This window comes from Salvelinus fontinalis, chromosome 34 (assembly GCF_029448725.1).
Source record: "Salvelinus fontinalis isolate EN_2023a chromosome 34, ASM2944872v1, whole genome shotgun sequence".
In the NCBI taxonomy this organism is placed as follows: Eukaryota; Metazoa; Chordata; class Actinopteri; order Salmoniformes; family Salmonidae; genus Salvelinus; species Salvelinus fontinalis.
Genome location: NC_074698.1, coordinates 28,034,931 through 28,057,491, shown reverse-complemented (window position 1 = coordinate 28,057,491; position 22,561 = coordinate 28,034,931). Strand labels below are relative to the sequence as shown.

General features: G+C 40.0%; 1 protein-coding gene across 1 annotated transcript in view; it reads right to left on the bottom strand.

Annotated features, from left to right (window-relative positions):
* The window catches only part of LOC129832779 (nuclear GTPase SLIP-GC-like), a 39,486-nt gene extending 17,705 nt beyond the window's left edge, over positions 1–21,781 (bottom strand). The window contains exons 1-13 of the mRNA XM_055896776.1: positions 21,709–21,781; positions 21,361–21,476; positions 20,683–20,772; positions 20,418–20,509; positions 20,240–20,324; positions 17,725–17,849; positions 17,413–17,629; positions 12,330–12,560; positions 11,923–12,123; positions 7,791–8,051; positions 7,286–7,394; positions 5,522–5,676; positions 5,249–5,422 (exon numbers count right to left, since the gene is read on the bottom strand). Coding sequence (XP_055752751.1) covers positions 5,249–5,422; positions 5,522–5,676; positions 7,286–7,394; positions 7,791–8,051; positions 11,923–12,123; positions 12,330–12,560; positions 17,413–17,629; positions 17,725–17,849; positions 20,240–20,324; positions 20,418–20,509; positions 20,683–20,772; positions 21,361–21,476; positions 21,709–21,781 — 1,929 coding nt within the window. The remainder of the gene's footprint in view (positions 1–5,248; positions 5,423–5,521; positions 5,677–7,285; positions 7,395–7,790; positions 8,052–11,922; positions 12,124–12,329; positions 12,561–17,412; positions 17,630–17,724; positions 17,850–20,239; positions 20,325–20,417; positions 20,510–20,682; positions 20,773–21,360; positions 21,477–21,708) is intronic.
* Between the last annotated feature and the right edge of the window lie 780 nt (positions 21,782–22,561).

The following is a 22,561-nucleotide window of genomic DNA, read 5'->3' as shown; positions in this document are numbered from 1 at the left end:
GGTTGAGTATTCTGTTCCTCAGTCTTCCCAATGACTGGCTTAAGCAGGATTCTGCTTGTTATTTCTTGGTTGAGTGAGCCATCCTCAGAGATGGTGTTCCCCAGGTATGTGACTTGGTCGACATTCCGGAGCTCAGAGGCATTGAGGTAGATCCGTTGAGGTACAATCGTCGGCAAAGAGGGCCTCATGGCCAAAATGTTCTTGTGTATTGGTCTTTGCTCGGAGCCTGCACATAGTGTAGATTGAACCAGTGGAAGCAGAGTGATAGCTCCAACCCCCTTCCTTTGCAAGTTATGGGCAAGTCCATGGGCCAAATGTCCCCTCCCCTTCCCAAATTTGAAAGATGCGAGCACCTTGGAAATCATGATTAGTCCAAATGACCAGTGACAAAAAATCTGATTACTGGAACAAAGTTCCTCTTTAGATGTCGCATCCCACACTCTGTTGACAGATGCTGCCAATAACAGTTATGTTACGTGGGTCTGCCCACGAGAGATTACTCTCCCATTTACAGTGCATTCGGAAAGTATTCAGACCCCTTTAACTTTTTCAACATTTTGTTACGTTAAAGCCTTATTCTAAAATGGATTAAATAGTTTTTTCCCCCTCATCAATCTACACACAATGGTCTATATTGACAGAGCAAAAACAGCTATTTAGAAATGTGGCAATTAAAAAAAAAAAAAAACGGAAATATGACATTTACATACAGTACCAGTCAAAGTTTTGACACACCTACTCATTCAAAGGATTTTCTTTATTTTTACTATTTTCTACATTGTAGAATAATAGTGAAGACATCAAAACTATGAAATAACACATGCAGTAGAATAATGTAGTAACCAAAGAAGTGTTAAACAAATCAAAATATATTTGATATTTTAGATTCTTCAAAGTAGCCAACCCTTGCCTTGATGACAGCTTTTAAAACTCTTGGCATTCTCTCAGGATTCACCTGGAATGCTTTTATAACAGTCCTGAAGGAGTTCCCACATACAGTTGAAGTCAGAAGTTTACATACACTTATGTTGGAGTCATTAAATCTCGTTTTTCAACCACTCCACAAATGTCTAGTTAAAACAAACTAGAGTTTTGGCAAGTCGGTTAGGACATCTACTTTGAGCATGACACAAGTAATTTTTCCAACAATTGTTTACAGACAGATTATTTCACTTATAATTCACTGTATCACAATTCCAGTGGATTGGAAGTTTAAATACACTAAGTTGACTGTGCCATTAAACAGCTTAAAAAATTCCGGAAAATTATGTCATGGCTTTAGAAGCTACTGATAGGCTAATTGACATAATTTGAGTCTATTGGAGGTGTACCTGTGGATGTATTTTAAGGCTTACCTGCAAACGCAAGGCCTCTTTGCTTGACATCATGGGAAATCAAAAGAAATCAGCCTAGACCGCAGAAAAACAATTGAAGACCTCCACAAGTCTGGTTCATCCTTGGGAGCAATTTCCAAATGCCTGACGGTACCACGTTCATCTGTACAAACAATAGTACACAAGTATAAACACCATGGGACCACGCAGCCGTCATACCACTCAGGAAGAAGACGTGTTCTGTCTCCTAGAGATGAATGTACTTTGGTGCGAAAAGTGCAAATCAATCCCAGAACAACAGCAAAGGACCTTGTGAAAATGCTGGAGGAAACAGGTACAAAAGTATCTATATCCTCAGTAAAACGAGTCCTATATCGACATAACCTGAAAGGCCGCCCAGAAAGTAAGAAGCCACTGCTCCAAAACTGCCATAAAAAAGCCAGACTGCACATGGGGACAAATATCATACTTTTTGGAGAAATTTCCTCTGGTCTGATGAAACAAAAATACAACTGTTTGGCTATAATGACCATCGTTATGTTTGGAGGAAAAACCGTGAAGCACAGGGGTGGCAGCATCATGTTGTGGGGGTGCTTTGCTGCAAGAGGGACTGGTGCACTTCACAAAATAGATAACATCCTGAGGCAGGACAATTATGTGGATATATTGAAGCAACATCTCAAGACATCAATCAGGAAGTTAAAGCTTGGTTGCAAATGGGTCTTCCAAATGGACAATGACCCCAAGCATTATTCCAAAGTTGTGGCAAAATAGCTTAAGGACAACAAAGTCCAGGTATTGGAGTGGCCATCACAAAGGCCTGACCTCAATCCTATAGAAAATATGTGGACAGAACTTAAAAAGCGTGTGCGAGCAAGGAGGCCTACAAACCTGACTCAGTTACACCAGCTCTGTCAGGAGGAATGGGCCAAAATTCACCCAACTTATTTTGGGAAGCTTGTGGAAGGCTACCCGAAAAGTTTGACCCAAGTTAAACAATTTAAAGGCAATCCTACCAAATACCAATTGAGTGTATGTAAACTTCTGACCCACTGGGAATGTGATAAAAAAATAAAAGCTGAATTAAATCATTCTCTCCGCTATTATTCTGACATTTCACATTCTTAATATAACGTGGTGATCGTAACTGACCTAAGACAGAGAATTTTTACTAGGATTAAATGTCAGGAATTGTGAAAAACAGAGTTTTATTGTATTTGGTTAAGGTGTATGTAAACTTCCGACCAACTGTATGCTGAGCACTTTTTGGCTGCTTTTCCTTCACTCTACGGTCCAACCCAACCCAAACCATCTCAATTGGGTTGAGGTTGGGTGATTATGGAGGCCAGGTCATCTGAAGCAGCACTCCATCACTCTCATTCTTGGTCAAATAGCCCTTGCACAGCCCGGAGGTGTGTTGCATCATCGTCCTGTTGATAGTCCCACTAAGCACAAACCAGATGGGATGGCATATCACTGCAGAATGCTGCGGTAGCCAGGCTGGTTAAGTGTGCCTTGAATTCTAAATAAATCACAGACATTGTCACCAGCAAAGCACCCCCACACCATCACACCTCCTCCTCCATGCTTCTCGGTGGGAACCACACATGCAGAGATGATCCATTCACCTACTCTGTGTCTCACAACGACACGGCGGTTGGAACCAAAAATCTCACATTTTGACTCATCAGACTAAAGGACAGATTTCCACCATCTAATGTCCATTCCTCGTGTTTCTTGGCCCAAGCACGTCTCTTCTTAATATTGGTGTCGTAGTAGTGGTTTAGTAGTGGTTTCTATGCAGCAATTCGACCATGAAGGCCTGATTCACACAGTCTCCTCTGAACAGTTGATGTTGAGATGTTGCTGTTACTTGAACTCTGTGAAGTGTTTATTTGGGCTGCAATATCTGAGGCTGGTAACTGTAATGAACTTATCCTCTGCAGCAGAGGTAACTCTGGGTCTTCCTTGAAATTTTCCAGATTGACTGACCTTCATCTCTTAAAGTAATGACGGACTGTCGTTTTTCTTTGCTTATTTGAGCTGTTCTTGCCATAATATGGACTTGGTAATTTCCTCTACCTTGTCACAACACAACTAATTGGCTCAAACGCATTAAGAAGGAAAGAAATGTAACTTTTAACAAAACACACCTGTTAATTGAAATGCATTCCAGGTGACTACATCATGAAGCTGATTGAGAGAATGCAAACGTGTGCAAAGGCAAAGGGTGGCTACTTATATTTTGATTGTTTAACACTTTGTTGGTTACTACATGATTCCATATCTGTTATTTCATAGTGTTGATGTCTTAACTATTATTCTATAGTGTTGAAAATAGTACAAATAAAGAAAAACCCTTGAGTGAGCAGGTGTGTCCAAACTTTGGACTGGTACTGTAAGTATTCAGACCCTTTACTTTACTTTGTTGAAACACCTTTGGCAATGATTACAGCCTTGCGTCTTCAAGCTATGACACTACAAGCTTGGCATAACTGTTTTGGGGAGTTTCTCTGCAGACCCTCTCAAGCTCTGTCAGGTTGAATTGGGAGCGGCGCTGCACAGCTATTCTCAGGTCTCACCGGAGAAGTTCGATTGGGTTCAATTCCGGGCTCTGGCTGAGCCACTCAAGCACATTCAGAGACTTGTTCTGAAGCCAATCCTGCGTTGTCTTGGCTGTGTGCTTAGGGTCGTTGTCCTGATGGAAGGTGAACCTTCGCCCCAGTATGACGTTCTGAGTGCTCTGGAGCAGGTTTTCATCAAGGATCTCTCTGTACTTTGCTTCGTTCATCTTTCCCTCGATCCTGACTAGTCTCCCAGTCCCTGCTGCTGAAAAACATCCCCCCAGCATGATGCTGGCACCACCATGCTTCACCGTAGGGATGGTGCCTGGTTTCCTCCATATGTGATGCTTGACATTCAGGCCAAAGAGTTCAATCTTGGTTTCATCAGACCAGAGAATCTTGTTTCTCATGGTCTGAGAGTCCTTTAGGTTCCTTATGGCAAACTCCTAGCAGGCTGTCATGTGCATTTTACTGAGGATGGCTTCGGTTTGGCCACTCTACCATAAAGGACTGATTGGTGAAGTGCTGCAGCGATGGTTGTCCTTCTGGAAGGTTCTCCCATCTCCCCAGAGGAACAGAGTGACCATCGGGATCTCTGTTCCTCTGGGGAACAGCCATTTTCCTGGGCAGCCAGCTCTAGGAAGCGTCTTGGTGGTTCCAAACTTCCATTTAAGAATAATGGAGGCCACTGTGTTCTTGCGGACCTTCAATACTGCAGACATTTCTTGGTACCCTTCCGCAGATCTGTTCCTCGACACAATCCGTTCTTGGAGCTGTTCGGACAAATGCTTCGACCTTGGTTTTTGCTCTGACATGCACTGTCAACTGTGGGACCTTATATAGACAGGTTTGGGCCTTTCCAAATCATGTCCAATCAATTGAATTTACCACAGGTGGATCAAGTTGTAGAAACATCTCAAGGATGATCAATGGAAACAGGATACACCTGAGCTTAATTTCGAATGTCATAGCAAATGGTTTGAATACTTATGTAAATAAGGTATTTACGTTTGATTTTTTTTAAATGTGCATCAATGTTAAAAACCTGTTTTTGCTTTGTTATTATGGGGTATTGTGTGTAGATTGATGAGGGAAATTTTTATTTAATAAATTTTCTAAAATGTGGAAAAAGGGAACGGGTCTGATTACTTTCTTAATGCACTGTACTTCACTCTGAATCTATCTCACGCCAATGTGAGTTACAAAAAGTTATCAAGTCGCTTTGGGGCCCTGTTTGAGTGTTTTGATTTTCAGCTTCCCTGGCGCTACCACAAAATGGCTAGCGTTGATATAGGGTGTCAATGGAAAAGCTCCCTTTTAAAAATGTATATACTTTTTTTTATAGCTTACTGGTGCTATCACTTTGTTCATTAATTTCTCGCATGATTCTTCAGACTGTCGAACTCCTTCTGAAAGGCATCGTTCAAAAGTCTCATAAGCCTCATCCATAGTTTGACCAATGGACTTGAGCTCATCCTTGAGCCTCTGTTCCAGAACCTGGCACACCTCTTCTTTGCTGTCTGTCTGAAATTCAAACTCAACATAATCAATATAATACATTGATTCACATGTAAGGAATATGTTTTCTGAGAGAAATACTTTGTTCTGCCTTAAGTACAATACCATGTCACTGCTTTTGGCTCCTTCTATCAGAGAGAGGATCCCATAGGCTCCAGAAACATAATCTGAAGTCTTTGTACTACGATCATTGAGATTTCTGAGAAATTCCTGAAGTTTGGGTATTTCTGAAACATCAGTTAAAAACAAAATATTTATTTCTACCTTTGGTTGGTGTCAGTGTTCTTTTCATGCTATTATTGACCCTGGATTCGTCTTGATTATTTTGTTTTCCTATTTCTGTTTCAGTTTGATTAACAAAATGATTGATTAAGGCCATAAGCCTACGGTAGTTATGTTTGCAGATCTCAAGTTAGGAATCAGTACTTAGTATGAGTCAAAAGTGCAATATATTCTTTGCCTAGAAGATGAGTCTTCTTACAATAGAGTGACATTTTTAAGAGGACATGAGGATAGCTTAGCATGTTGTATGCATACACACTACCCACGATATTTGATATAAAACAAGAACCTGCATTATTGACTAATATTGACATATTGTCCAGGTTACACTTAGAGTTGTTCTTGACCAGGACATATTGCATGTTTCAATTTGACAGATACTACAGGTCATATTGAAATAGGTATTCTGCTTGGGTGAAGTTTGTTGCTATGTCAAGCACTTTGCATTACAAAACACACAAATCATCTCAAAGAGAGCATAGGCATGTAAATACAGGACACAATTAGATGTAATCTGTCTCTGAAGGCTTAGAAAAAAGTTTACAAAAGGGTTCTTTGCAGAGGGATAGGGTTATCCAGGAACCGTTTGAGCATAATAACCCTTTTTGGAAGACAATCGTTCTTTGTATGTCAAAGTGTTCTACCTTGAACCTTTAACATCCTAAGAACAGTTTTTAGAAGAAAGAGTTCTTAGATGATTCTCTGGAAGACAAAAGGATTCTTTGGAAGGCAAGAAGGGTTCTACATAGACCATATATAATATTTCCCAGCATGCTCTATTGCAGGGAGATTTTCAGAATTGTTTGTTTTGCAGTAATATGTGTTTTTTTCTGCATGTACATTGATTGGTTGATACATTTTATGCTACATAAAGATATATAACATACTGTTTTCTAAACTTATCCAATCTGATGGATGTATTGCACCCGTTACTGAGATGGTTGTTCCAGTTTAGATGATTGAGGGGGTCTCAGTATTCAATCTTCTTTACCCTGGCAGTCATTCTGAATGCAGGTTGCAGGTGACAATTCCACTTGTTGGATATCCTTACTCTGGCTCGATTCCAATAGGAATTAGACATTACTTTGCAAGCCAGCATAATGTGACTTGAAGGCCTGATGTGGCCTGTGAACCAGGATATTCCAAACACCACTGTGTTAGGGTATAACTAGGCCCTCAAAGAAAGGCTTTGTGTTATGTGGAATGTATTGTCAAAAATAATAACATTTAAATGCTAATAAGGCAGGTGGAACTATTCATAGAGGGTTCTAGCAAGAACCCTCCAAAGATAAGAAGGGTTGTCAGTAGAACCTTTCATAGACAGTTCTAGGCAAAACCCTTCATAGAGGGTTCTAGGTAGAACCATATACAGGGGTTCTTTGAAGAACGCTACAAAGAGGGTTCTAGGTAGAACCATATACAGGGGTTCTTTGAAGAACCCTACATAGAGGGTTCTAGACAGAACCCTCTGCAAACGGTTCCCAAGCACCAAAAATAGTTGCCCTGTGGGGACAAACCGAAGAACCCTGTACGGTTCAACTAAGCACCTTTTTTCTAATAGTGTATGTCGGAGAATCAAAAAAACACGTTTAGTTATCGTACCTGTCTCTTCTTGTTGCAAATGCTTTTCCTTTTGGTATTCCGTGGAACTCACAGTAAACACCTGAAGGAAATCCTTTCCCCCACTGAAGTGTTTCTGAAAGGTGTTAATGAGACAATGACAGCCAATTAAATAATGTCCACACACTGACATTTTGCAAGGTCTAAAAATGAATATTCGTTGTGCTCATGCGGAGCTCAAGGAGATGTGCTTCAACTAATTTAAAGTAATCAAATATATTTTAAAGATTTTGAAGAATATGACTGATAAATATCAGATTAGAATAACTGTCTTAACTTATTGTAAATAAAAATAAGCACCTATTACTCAATTGTTTGTTTTGTATATTAGACAACAAAAATGTCTGATCAAAAGCTTTAGTGTACAATGTAATCTTGCTCTCATGGAATTCCTACATCTTCACCACTACAACATACAGTATGAGCATGTTGACAAGTCACAAAAGATTCCTTTATGTCAGTTGGGACTTACCTTGACTTCTTTTTGTTTGTTGAATTTGTCCCTCACTTGCCTCTTGGTTGTTTCATTTCTGCGCAAAATAAAGGTACGTGCATTTGCCTTTTGATTTTCCTCAATGTCGTCTGTCTTGGTGCAGATGAAACTGATGCTTCGACATTCTCCACCAGGCCCGATGAGGCTAACGGTGCTGTCTAAAATCTCCCATGATTCCTTTTCTGAAGTTGCTCGTGCAATGTCGCTTACAATCCACACAGCAGAGCAGTTTCCAACAAACTGAAGAAGTGTAAAATTAACTTAAAACGTTCCAACAGTATAGGTATAATATACACAATATATTATTCATAGCATACATAGTTTTATAGGCCTACACACATGGCTTTTATAGGCCTACACACATAGCTTTTATAGGCCTACACACATAGCTTTTATAGGCCTACACACATAGCTTTTATAGGCCTACACACATAGCTTTTATAGGCCTACACACATAGCTTTTATAGGCCTACACACATAGCTTTTATAGGCCTACACACATAGCTTTTATAGGCCTACACACATAGCTTTTATAGGCCTACACACATAGCTTTTATAGGCCTACACATAGCTTTTATAGGCCTACACACATAGCTTTTATAGGCCTACACACATAGCTTTTATAGGCCTACATACATAGCTTTTATAGGCCTACATACATAGCTTTTATAGGCCTACACATAGCTTTTATAGGCCTACACACATAGCTTTTATAGGCCTACACATAGCTTTTATAGGCCTACATACATAGCTTTTATAGGCCTACATACATAGCTTTTATAGGCCTACATACATAGCCGCGGGAAGTAGAGGTGCTAAGGGTGCTGCAGCATCCCCTGAAAAATCAACAACAACAAAAAAACTTTAATTTTTTTATGTTTTTATTTAATAAAAATACACTCAAATAGTGCACTGGGCGTTTACTAGTATTAGTGGACCTATATAGACATCTATAGTGCAGGCAAAAAAAAAATTCAGCACCTCTGTTTTAGCTAGTTGTTGAATTTATGTTTAATTAATAACAGTATCTTACAGGATTTTAGATGGAATTGTAAGAGTTATTGCCCCGTCATTTTGCTATTGTTATTTTCATGGATTCCAGAAAGAACAAAACCCTGTCCTCAAATATTTACATCAAAAGGTGCAAAGTTATGGGCAAAGTGTCACGCCCTTTTTATTCTCTATGTTTGGTTGGTCAGGGTGTGACTCGGGTGGGAAACTCTATGTTCTTTATTTCTATGTTTTGGCCGGGTATGGTTCTCAATCAGGGACAGCTGTCTATAGTTGTCTCTGATTGGGAATCATACTTAGGCAGCCTGTTTTTCCAGCTTAGTTTTGTGGGATGTTGTTTTTTGTTAGCTCTGTGAAGCCTACAGAACGTGACGTTCGATATTCTTTTGTTGTTTTGTTTGGTGTTCTGAGTAAATAAAGAATCATGAACATGTACCACGCTGCACATTGGTCCACTTCTTCCGATGGGCGTTACACAAAGACAGAAAGCATCCACATCAACAAAAAAAGTACACTTTATCAACTAACATGGAAAACAGCCACATTGTGCGCAGTATTAATTTACCATCCTTACAAACCACTTAATGTAAATGTTCATTATTGTATTAAGCAGAGGCTGGTCAACTAGGTTTGTACCTGTAGACTTTCCATCACCATGAAGAAAAACAATGCACAATACACTAATGGACTACATTGCGACATCAAGTGATTTGTGATGATGTGATGTGTTGATGTTGCTCAGCCTCGCAAGGCTGCAGGCCCAGACGGCATTCCCAGCCGCATCCTCAGAGCATGCGCAGACCAGCTGGCTGGTGTGTTTACGGACATATTCAATCAATCCTTATCCCAGTCTGCTGTTCCCACATGCTTCAAGAGGGCCACCATTGTTCCTGTTCCCAAGAAAGCTAAGGTAACTGAGCTAAAGCACTTCTGTCATCATGAAGTGCTTTGAGAGAATAGTCAAGGACCATATCACCTCCACCCTACCTGACACCCTAGACCCACTCCAATTTGCTTACCGACCCAATAGGTCCAGACGACGCAATCGCAACCACACTGCACACTGCCCTAACCCATCTGGACAAGAGGAATACCTATGTGAGAATGCTGTTCATCGACTACAGCTCAGCATTTAACACCATAGTACCCTCCAAACTCGTCATCAAGCTCGAGACCCTGGGTCTCGACCCTGCCCTGTGCAACTGGGTACTGGACTTCCTGACGGGCCGCCCCCAGGTGGTGAGGGTAGGTAACATCCCCACCCCGCTGATCCTCAACACTGGGGCTCCACAAGGGTGCGTTCTGAGCCCTCTCCTGTACTCCCTGTTCACGCACGACTGCGTGGCCATGCACGCCTCCAACTCAATCATCAAGTTTGCGGACGACACTACAGTGGTAGGCTTGATTACCAACAACGACGAGACGGCCTACAGGGAGGTGAGGGCCCTCGGAGTGTGGTGTCAGGAAAATAACATCACACTCAACGTCAACAAAACAAAGGAGATGATTGTGGACTTCAGGAAACAGCAGAGGGAGCACCCCCCATCCACATCGACGGGACAGTAGTGGAGAGGGTAGTAAGTTTTAAGTTCCTCGGCGTACACATCACGGACAAACTGAATTGGTCCACCCACACAGACAGCGTTGTGAAGAAGGCGCAGCAGCGCCTCTTCAACCTCAGGAGGCTGAAGAAATTCGGCTTGTCACCAAAAGCACTCACAAACTTCTATAGATGCACAATCGAGAGCATCCTGTCGGGCTGTATCACCGCCTGGTACGGCAACTGCTCCGCCCACAACCGTAAGGCTCTCCAGAGTGTAGTGAGGTCTGCACAACGCATCACCGGGGGCAAACTACCTGCCCTCCAGGACACCTACACCACCCGATGTCACAGGAAGGCCATAAAGATCATCAAGGACAACAACCACCCGAGCCACTGCCTGTTCACGCCGCTATCATCCAGAAGACGAGGTCAGTACAGGTGCATCAAAGCAGGGACCGAGAGACTGAAAAACAGCTTCTATCTCAAGGTCAACAGACTGTTAAACAGCCACAACTAACATTTAGTCGCTGCTGCCAACATACTGACTCAACTCCAGCCACTTTAATAATGGGAATTGATGGAAATTTATGTAAAAATGTATCGCTAGCCACTTTAAACAATGTATAATGTTTACATACCCTACATTACTCATCTCATATGTATATGTATATACTGTACTCTATATCATCTACTGCATCTTGCCATCTTTATGTAATACATGTATCACTAGCCACTTTAAACTATGCCACTTTATGTTTATATACCCTACATTACTCATCTCATATGTATATACTGTACTCTATACCATCTACTGCATCTTGCCTATGCCGTTCTGTACCATCACTCATTCATATATCTTTATGTACATATTCTTTATCCCTTTACACTTGTGTGTATAAGGTAGTAGTTGTGGAATTGTTAGGTTAGATTACTCGTTGGTTATTACTGAATTGTCAGAACCAGAAGCACAAGCATTTCGCTATACTCGCATTAACATCTGCTAACCATGTGTATGTGACAAATAACATTTGATTTGATTTGATTTGGAAGAGCATGGTGCTTACACTGCTAGGGTTGTGGATTTGATTCCCACAGGGGACCAGTATGAAAATGTATGCACTCACTACTGAAAGTTGCTCTGTATAAGAGTGTCTACTAAAATGGGTAAGAAATTAAAAGACCATTTCAGCTTTCACTTTGAAACAAGTTGCATTTGCAAAGTATTTAAAGAAAAATAATTCACCAAAGTAGTGCACTGGGCCTTTACTAGTCCTGTATTAGGGACCGACATAGACGTCTTCATCGCGGGCGATTTCTTTTCTTCTGCATACCAAACTACTTCCCGCAGCTATGATTATATAATATGTATTTATTAATCAATTGTACATAAGTATAAATAAACTAAAGTACATAGATATAGCCAGCCATTTGGACCTGTACCTATGATATTGATACTAACCTATGACGTTGATCTAACATCAACCAAATTAGAATCTGCATGAATACAATTCTAAACAGATCATGGGATCATCATCAATAAGAATTATCAATAATTACCGATTTCCACATCTCATCTCTGCTCTTGTTGCAGTCTCCATTGCCTGGAAGATCAACCAGCACAACATGCTCCAGCAGGTCTTTGGAGTTTGGCACCTTGATGGTTATACACTTCACAAGCGGCCAATACTGTCTTTTAAATGTATCACTCTGTGTGTCACTCCGTGTGTAACAGGTTATCTTTTCAGAGAGTTCTTCTGCCTGCAATTGTAATAAAGAATCATTACATGCAATGATGAAAAAAATAAGGGTTTTTCTTAAAATAACGCATTGACAAAGATCAAAGAACCTAACAGATTTGTAATCAGTCTGGTTGCCGACCTAAAATGTTTTTTTAACCAAAATATATATTTTTACAAAAGCACAAAATCTTCACGGAAGTGAACTACCATGACAATGTCACTTACTGTATCACATAGAAATATTTTCTTCACTGATAAACGGAACTCTGGAATTTCTCTGAAGTGCTTCCTGTCCATTAATTCTTCTAAGGTTGCCCCACGTCCATCTTTTCCATACAAAGCAGATATCTTTTCATCATCGTCATCATCATCATCATCATCCCTTTCCTGGTCTTCATCATTTCCATCCTCATAAGATCTGTCTCTGAAGATGGACCTTAGCTCCTCTTTCCATTCCTAATAAAAATGTCAAACCACAACAAATGTGTAATACATACTGTATCTCTTTGTGTTACGAAACAACCTAGCCAGCCTACTTCTAACGCTACACTAGCAATGCAATGTCTAGGGGTCCAAGGCCATATGGAATTGTTGTAAGATGGTCATACCATAGGTCAATTAGCTATTTGATGTTGAATTTTAGGACACACATATATACAGTGGTGCAAAAAAGTATTTAGTCAGCCACCAATTGTGCAAGTTCTCCCAGATGAGAGAGGCCTGTAATTTTCATCATAGGTACACTTCAACTATGACAGACAAAATGAGAAAAAGATTAGGATTTTTTATGAATTTATTTGCAAATTATGGTGGAAAATAAGTATTTGGTCAATAACAAAAGTTTATCTCAATACTTTGTTATATACCCTTTGTTGGCAATGACAGTGTAACGTCCTGACCAGAGTTATTATGTGTTTTGCTTGTTTAGTGTTGGTCAGGACGTGAGCTGGGTGGGAATTCTATGTTGTGTGTCTAGTTTGTCTGTTTCTATGTCCAGCCTAATATGGTTCTCAATCAGAGGCAGATGGTAATCGTTGTCCCTGATTGAGAATCATATATAGGAGGCTTGTTTGGTGTTGGGATTTTGTGGGTGTTTGTTTCCTGTCTCTGTGTTTGTTCTGCACCAGATAGGACTGTCTCGGTTTTCACGGTTTGTTATTTTGTTTGTTGTTTGTAGTGTTTCACTTGTGCTTTATTAAACATGTTGAACACTAGCCGCGCTGCATTTTGGTCCTCTCTTTCACCCCAGGAAGAAAGCCGTTACAGACAGAGGTCAAACGTTTTCTGTAAGTCTTCACAAGGTTTTCACACACGGTTGCTGGTATTTTGGCCCATTCCTCCATGCAGATCTCCTCTAGAGCAGTGATGTTTTGGGGCTGTTGCTGGGCAACACAGACTTTCAACTCCCTCCAAAGATTTTCTATGGGGTTGAGATCTGGAGACTGGCTAGGCCACTCCAGGACCTTGAAATGCTTCTTACGAAGCCACTCCTTCTTTGCCCGGGCGGTGTGTTCGGGATCATTGTCATGCTGAAAGACCCAGCCACGTTTCATCTTCAATGCCCTTGCTGATAGGAGGTTTTCACTCAAAATCTCACGATACATGGCCCCATTCCTTCTTTCCTTTACACGGATCAGTCGTCCTGGTCCCTTTGCAGAAAAACAGCCCCAAAGCATGATGTTTCCACCCCCATGCTTCACAGTAGGTATGGTGTTCTTTGGATGCAACTCAGCATTCTTTGTCCTCCAAACACGACGAGTTGAGTTTTTACCAAAAAGTTATATTTTGGTTTCATCTGACCATATGACATTCTCCCAATCTTCTTCTGGATCATCCAAATGCTCTCTAACAAACTTCAGACGGGCCTGGACATGTACTGGCTTAAGCAAGGGGACACGTCTGGCACTGCAGGATTTGAGTCCCTGGCGGCGTAGTGTGTTACTGATGGTAGGCTTTGTTACTTTGGTCCCAGCTCTCTGCAGGTCATTCACTAGGTCCCCCCGTGTGGTTCTGGGATTTTTGCTCACCGTTCTTGTGATCATTTTGACCCCACGGGGTGAGATCTTGCGTGGAGCCCCAGATCGAGGGAGATTATCAGTGGTCTTGTATGTCTTCCATTTCTTAATAATTGCTCCCACAGTTGATTTCTTCAAACCAAGCTGCTTACCTATTGCAGATTCAGTCTTCCCAGCCTGGTGCAGGTCTACAATTTTGTTTCTGGGGTCCTTTGACAGCTCTTTGGTCTTGGCCATAGTGGAGTTTGGAGTGTGACTGTTTGAGGTTGTGGACAGGTGTCTTTTATACTGATAACAAGTTCAAACAGGTGGCATTAATACAGGTAACGAGTGGAGGACAGAGGAGCCTCTTAACGAAGAAGTTACAGGTCTGTGAGAGCCAGAAATCTTGCTTGTTTGTAGGTGATCAAATACTTATTTTCCACCATAATTTGCAAATAAATTCATAAAAAATCCTACAATGTGATTTTCTGGATTTTTTTTCCTAATTTTGTCTGTCATAGTTGAAGTGTACCTATGATGAAAATTACAGGCCTCATCTTTTTAAGTGGGAGAACTTGCACAATTGGTGGCTGACTAAATACTTTTTTGCCCCACTGTATATATATATATATATGAGATTCTTCAAATAGCCATCCTTTGCCTTGATGACAGCTTTGCACACTCTTGGCATTCTCTCAACCAGCTTCATCTGGAATGAGTTTCCAACAGTCTTGAAGAGTTCCCACATATGCTGTTGGCTGTTTTCCTTCACTCTGCGGTCTGACTCATCCCAAACCATCTCAATTTGGTTGAGGTCAGGGGGTTGTGGAGGCCAGATCTGATGCAGCACTCCATCACTCTCCTTGTTGGTAAAATAGCCCTTACACAGCCTGGAGATGGGTCTTTGCCCTGTTGAAAAACAAATGATAGTCCCCCAAAGCCCACACCAGATGGGATGGCATATCATTGCAGAATGCTGTGGTAGCCATGCTGCTTAAGTGTGCCTTGAATTTTAAATAAATCACAGACAGTGTCACCAGCAATGCACCCGCACACCATAACACCTCATCCATGCTTTACGGTGGGAAATATACATTCGGAGATCATTCGTTCACCCACATCGAGTCTCACAAAGACCCAAAAAATCTAATTTGGACTCCAGACCAAAGGACAAAATTCCACCTGTGTAATGTCCATTGCTCGTGTTTCTTGGCCCAAGCAAGTCTCTTCTTATTATTGGTGTCCTTTTGTACTGGTTTCTTTGCAGCAATTCGACCATGAAGGCCTGATTTACACAGTCTCCTCTGAACAGATGTTGAGATGTGTCTGTTACTTGAACTCTGTGAAGCATTTACTTGGGCTGCAATTTCTGAGGTTGGTAACTCTAATGAACGTATCCTCTGCAGCAGAGATAACTCTGGGTCTTCCATTCCTTTGGTGTTCCTCATGAGAGACAGTTTCATTATAGCGCTTGATGGTTTTTGCGACTGCACTTGAAGAATCTTGAAAAGTCCTTGACATTTTCCGTATTGACTGACCTTCATGTCTTAAAGTACTGATGGACTGTCGTTTCTCTTGCTTATTTGAGCTGTTCTTGCCATAATATGGACTTAGTCTCTTAACCAAATAGGGCTATCTTCTGTATACCTCCCCATACCTTGTCACAACACAACTGATTGGCTCAAACGCATTAAGAAGGAAAGAAGTTCCACATTATTAACTTCTAAGAAGGCACACCTGTTAATTAAAATGCATTTCAACTACCTCATGAAGCTGGTTGAGAGAATGTCAAGAGTGTGCAAAGCTGTCATCAAAGCAAAGTGTGGCTATTTGAAGAATCTCAAATCTGAAATATATTTTGATTTGTTTAACACTCTTTTGGTTACTACATGATTCCATATGTGTTATTTCATAGTTTTGATGTGTTCACTATTATTCTACAATGTAGAAAATATTAGCATTTTAGAAAAATCAATGACTGAGTAGGTGTTCTGAAACTTTTGACCGGTAGTGTATATATATATATATATATATATATATATATATGAAATATATTTGCAACAAAACTTACTTCCATAAATTTTAACCCGGTAACCAGTACCGGGTTACCTTCAGACAAGTCTTGTAAAGCTTGTGGGTGTCGTTGTATATGTTGTATGTGTTCATGATAGTCTCAGCTTTCGATGGTGGGGTCATATTAATTTGTAGCCTAAACCCTTTCGACTCTACAGACCGAAGTTGGCACCTTCGCTCTACTGACTTCAGATGAGTCCCGTGAATCTTGTGGTGGTAGTAGAGCAAACCAGAGAACACCCCCGAGTTTTTAGCATAAATGCTAGATGTCTTATTTTCGGAATGTCTTCTGGTCTGAAAAACACTGCCTCCTTCCACCGAAGATGCGGAAGGTCGACATCGGCGGATGTGGTGGATTGAGACGCAGCCCATGCACAAAACCAGATATCTTTAGCTTAAACAGACAGATGTTGATGTGTTTTTTATTATGCTAATTAGATTGGCATGCCCATGAGTCAATCGACAAGCCTGGCACATCACCTGGACACGGTTGCTACTGCGCCTAGGGATGAGGTGTGGAAGTGAAAGTGTAGTGTCTATTTGTGACCTACTACTAATCTATCTACAGTATCTATTGTATAACACCTGGAACACACTCAATTGAGCATCCAAAACACATATAAGAAACTGTACACTCTGACCCAATTTACACCTTGCATTATCCCTATCCAAACTGCTGGGATAGGATTACATTCTGAACTCTGGCCTTGCATTTATTTACAATTACACCTGGTATTAAAACGCTTGCAATTACACCTGGTATTACTTGCAATTACACCTGGTATTAAAACGCTGGCAATTACACCTGGTATTACTTGCAATTACACTTGGTACTAAAACGCTTGCAATTTGGACGGATTGTGTCTGCACTGTGTTCGGATCTCACTTTTCCCTTGAATTTAAGACATCTTCATGACTGAATGGCACAGCAAACCATCGGATATGCCCTGAAATATTTTGATGTTTAACCTGGAATAAAAATGTAAGGGGACCAGCACTTCTACCAGGAAGCCCCTCCCCCCAAACATGTGCCGTGATGTGCAGTGATGTTAAGGTACATTGTATTGTTGTTTCTTATATTGTTGTTTCTTTTAATACAAGGTGTATATTGGGTCAATGACGGACTTTGATTCAGATCTAAGTTTTAGTTACCTTGATATGTTTCAAAGAAGCCTTCCATTAATTGTATTTATCATGACACCACTTTCAAAACATTGTGATAAAACAGGTGCTATTACCTTCTCTGTGATAAACTCAATCTCAGCGATGTATTTAGAGTCTGTCATATTGGCCTCCACCTGAATCATGACCGAGGTGCACGCCCCTTGGTTTCCAGAGGGTAGCAGTTTCTTCTCACCCAAGATGGTGTTAATCAAGAAGCTCTTACCAGCTCCAGTCTTCCCAAAAACACCCACTATCTCTTTTTTGTCTTTCTCCAATGTTTGGATTTTACCTCTGTAAGAAATGAAAGACCAAAACAATTAAAGCAATTTAGTGGCCTGTATGAGTCTTTCTCCATGTGTTTTCTCTTCACATTTAAAAATGCTTACCTGAGGAAGTCAATGAGTTTCGTAGAAGGCAGATCATCAAGTTTGCTTTCGACACGTTGCATGATCTTCTTCACCTCTGTCTTGGTTTCAATTTCTGGCAGAGTTAAACACAGGTCACCAACCAGCTATAATCTTGTTGTGTCAACATGTTTATAAAGGTGGAAAGGATATTACAGGGAAATAATGAGAGGAATGCACAGTGGCATTCAGATCTACTATATCAAAAACTGAGATAAAATGTTGTTGTGTGCTGATGTTTTTACATTATGTGTTGAGTTAAAGGAGTACTCCACTGAAATAACCATACATTTATTACTGTTATAGAGATGGCTACAAGAGCAGAGCACTGGACTCTATAACACCACTTTTGAGGTCTGAAAACATCTGAAAAATTACAGTCAACTGTAGGATTAAGGATTAGCCCCTTATTTTCAATTTTCGCCTAAAATGACATACCCAAATCTAACTGCCTGTCGCTCTGGCCCTGAAGCAAGAATATACATATTCTTGGTACCATTTGAAAGGAAAAACTTTGACGTTTATGGAAATGTGAAAGGAATGTAGGAGAATGTAACACAATAGATCTGGTAAAAGATAATACAAAGAAAAAAACAACCGTTCTTTTGTATTTTTTTGTACCATCATCTTTGAAATGCAAGAGAAAGGCCATAATGTATTATTCCAGCCCAGGTGCCCTTGATATTTTGGCCACTAGATGGCATCAGTGTATGTGCAAAGTTTAAGACTGATCCAATGAACCATTGCATTTCTGTTCAAAATTCTGAATCAAGACTGCCCAAATGTGCCTAATTTGTCTATGAATAACTTTTCATGTTCAAAATGGTGCTCTCTCCTCAAACAATAGCATGGTATTCTTTCACTGCAATAGCAACTGTAAATTGGACAGTGCACTTAGATTAACAAGAATTTAAGCTTTCTGCCAATATCAGATATGTCTATGTTCTGGGAAATGTTCTTGTTACTTACAACCTCATGCTAATCGCATTAGCCTACATTAGCTCAACCGTCCCGTGGAAGGGACACCGATCCCGGAGAAGTTTTATGGAGACACCAGTTAGTCCTCTCACTCAAACCCTTGTAATGTTTTTTGTCTTATGTTGTCCCTACCCCAAATGATTCTTGTCATGTTACTAAATGTATCCAGATTATATTTTATATTTCATTATCAATAAATGCAGCAAAAAGTACAGTAAATATAAAATACACCAAAAATCTATCAGTGTAATGTTTGGATTCAGTCATGTGTCAAGTGTACTGTGATGTTATCACCTTTAGTCTATACCTTTCCCATCATCTCCAAACTGTTCCCTTTTAATTGCTACCATGGTTATGCATCTGCTTTCCATATTTCTTCTGTAAGAACATTTCAGTTTAGCCCTAGGCATGGAGGTCAATTCCCACAACTGTAAAGGGTTCAAATGATTGTGGTTCATATCAACACCATCATCCACCTACCAAGTGTTTCAGTTATTCTGACTGCGGCACCACGTTGATGTTTCTTTGTTTGCTTATTTGCATCGGTCTCATCAGATTTTCTTTTGCCTGGAAACAATTGGAAACATATTTTATTAATGAATACACAAACCATCCAGCAGCAGTAACAGATCTTCCAATCTCGTTATAGCCAATGATGTTATGCAAATGATTTGCATCAGTCGGTGAAAAAGCATTTCAGATTGTCTACTTACTGCATGCTTATGATAAACGGTACAAAGGGGTAGTATATATAATTCAATAGTACGACTTATGATTTACTAAGTGATTTAAATATATAGATATATATATCACTTTAGATGTTTCGCATTGTCATCTTCTAAAACTGGTATTTTTGTGTTGTTTTTCTGTATGTGTAAATCTGAAACATCTGTGCTTTTCACCTGAAAAATTCACTTGAAGAGAGGGTTTCTTACTGGTTGAGGGTTCACTCTGAAAAACATATAGATAATCAACAGGTTATTAACGGAATCATTCCACAAAACTTATCATAATTGCCTTAGTTTGAGACGCATTTTCTTGAATAATTTTAGTCTCTTCCTGAATGTTGTTTTCACTGATAACCTTTGACTGATGTTGTTTATAGATTAGATGACAGTAGATGTTTGCTATGTTGTATAGTGTTGCGACTATGAGAAAGTGGCAGGTAGCCTAGCGGTTAAGAGTGTTGGGCGATTAACCGAACAGTGGCTAGTTTGAAACCCAAGCCGACTAGGTGAAAAAGCACTTGCCCTTGAGCGAGGACCGTGTCCCTAATTGCTCCTGTAAGTCGCTCTGCATAAGAGTGTCTGCCAAATGACTGAAATATAAAACGCTTGATAAATGCATTTCATTGTTATTATCTTAGTCCCTCTGGAGTGCTCTGTTATACTAATCCTAGTGTATGATAGTCCATGTCTGTTAAATGGCATGAAATGTCCCAAGAGGTGATGCCTTGGGATCACCACTGAGCACTGCCTTAATTGTGACCACAGACACATGAGTTATAGATTTTACTCACATGGTCATACACTGTTTCTCCCACTCCAAACATGTCGGTTGTGGGCACACTTCCTTCAAGTGTACCAAAATGTGTATCCAATGACCTGGTGACAGAGTCACAACAATTGTCATTTTGTCCACGCCAACGGGGCATTATATGTAGTCAGTGATGAATAAAGGAATGATGTGTTGCTTACCTTTCAGTCTCTGAGCGTTTAGGAGGTTGATTTCTGAGAGGTTTTAGGATGTTTTTTTGACGAGGCTCTTGATTGACCATCTCACCAGTAACCTGGAGACAGAAACCGTGTTGGGTTGTAGGGTGACAAATATAAAGGTCTGTATGCTGATCTAAATAAAAAACTATGCATTTGGTTTAGGTAATTATTGTACTTTAGGGCTAGTGTACAGTACAGTACAGTTTCATGTACAGTAAATGGGTATATAGGACGGTAAAGATGGTACATTTCCTGAGGAACTCTTGGAGACCTTAATGGTGGCTGACAACGAAGTGGCCTCTTGAATGTTCATATCATCATTGTGTCGCTGCCGTTTCTGCAGTTAAAAAACATTAGATGACTCTCAGTTAGGGTGACCACATGTCCCGGATTATGCCGGACAGTCCCGCATGTTGGCCTTTTGTCCCACGTCCCGCAACCAAACAATCATGGCCCGCATTTTATTTTAAAAATTCCAACACCACTAATTTACAAAGGTCGATTTGTTCCGTATTTCAGTCAGGCATTCCATTCTGCAATGCAGGACATTTAAAACGTGTAGGGCATTTGATGTTTAAAAAAGCTTCTGAAGTTTGTAATTTCCACTTTGAAATTTCACATTTGATTTTCCCTTTCGAAAATGTATCAACCCCTACAAAAATGCCCATTATTTATAAATCACACAATAATTCACATTTCTTGTTGCGACAGGATTACTTTCCTGCTGTTGCAAACTGACTCAAATTAAGATCCTACATGTGTAACACAAAATGGAACACAAAATCTCCTGTTATTCTAAGACATTTGTAAACTGAAAATATATGCCAGTACAGTGGACATGTCAGAGTACAATGTCACAGCTGAGAACTAAATGCAAACTGTTTATTCTGCACTACTGATGCAGTACTGATAAATTGTAAAGTACCTTCAGATATTTGTTGTGTTTTTTTCTAAATCTACACCTTGGTCCTGCTTTTGGGATCAACTTCATGAGGTCAGTCTCCTCAAGGGAGAGGAAACCTTCTTCATCAATTTCTTCATCTGAAAATCAGGAAACATGCATTTTAGGCATATTAATATCAGACAATAAGAATGACTGTATCAAATTAACAAATAAACATACATGTTTACAATTGAGGTGATATCTTTACTTTCATTTATAATAATACAATGCACAATACATACATTATTTGAATCAAATCAGTCAATAAATAATTGTATTATTACACAATGTATTATACAATGTATAATAATACATCACAAATGTCTTCACCTTCAAACCTCTGAATCAAGTCCCTGTGGTTCCACTCAGTTAATTTGTCTCTGACGAAATCAAATGATGCCATGAGACTTCACTATGAAGGGAGAGAAGCATAGTACAGTTCACATTTTTGTGGTAGGCGATATCACATACATTTTATTCCAAAAGGTTCAAGTGGAACTATAAAGATTAACATGATGATTTATTAAAACAACAAAAGCACATATCATTCAGTATTTAAGCTTCATTTTCAAGAGAAAATCAAGTGCTCATGTTCTTGTGAATCGCAACCATTTTGTTATTGTAGGATGTTAGCAGGAATTTTTCACATCAAATTTCAAATAGTAGTTAGACGCACAGAGACATATTTATTCTCACATGAGTAAACTGTTCATCTGAATGCAAGTCTATCAGTGATTTTACACCAATAGATTTGCAATCTAGACCTGCATTCTACTTAGATTTTCTTTAAAAACAAATCATGATTCTACTGCTTATCTTCTCATATTATTGAACATGCAGGATTATTTGACATGACAACACATGAAGGATCATTTGTCTTATACTGTTAAAATGAGAGAGAGAGAGAGAGAGAATGAGAGAGAGAGAGAGAGAGAGAGAGAGAGAGAGAGAGAGAGAGAGAGAGAGAGAGAGAGAGAGAGAGAGAGAGAGAGAGAGAGAGAGAGAGAGAGAGAGAGAGAGAGAGAGAGAGAGAGAGAGAGATCAGATCTTAACATGATCAGTCTTGTTGCAGATAATTTTCCTAATACCCCACGTATAAAACTCCCTCCACGGAGGCCCTCCATGAAATTAGTTTCACCCCTGCCCTAACCCTTTTCCTAACCTTAACCTACTCCTCCTAACC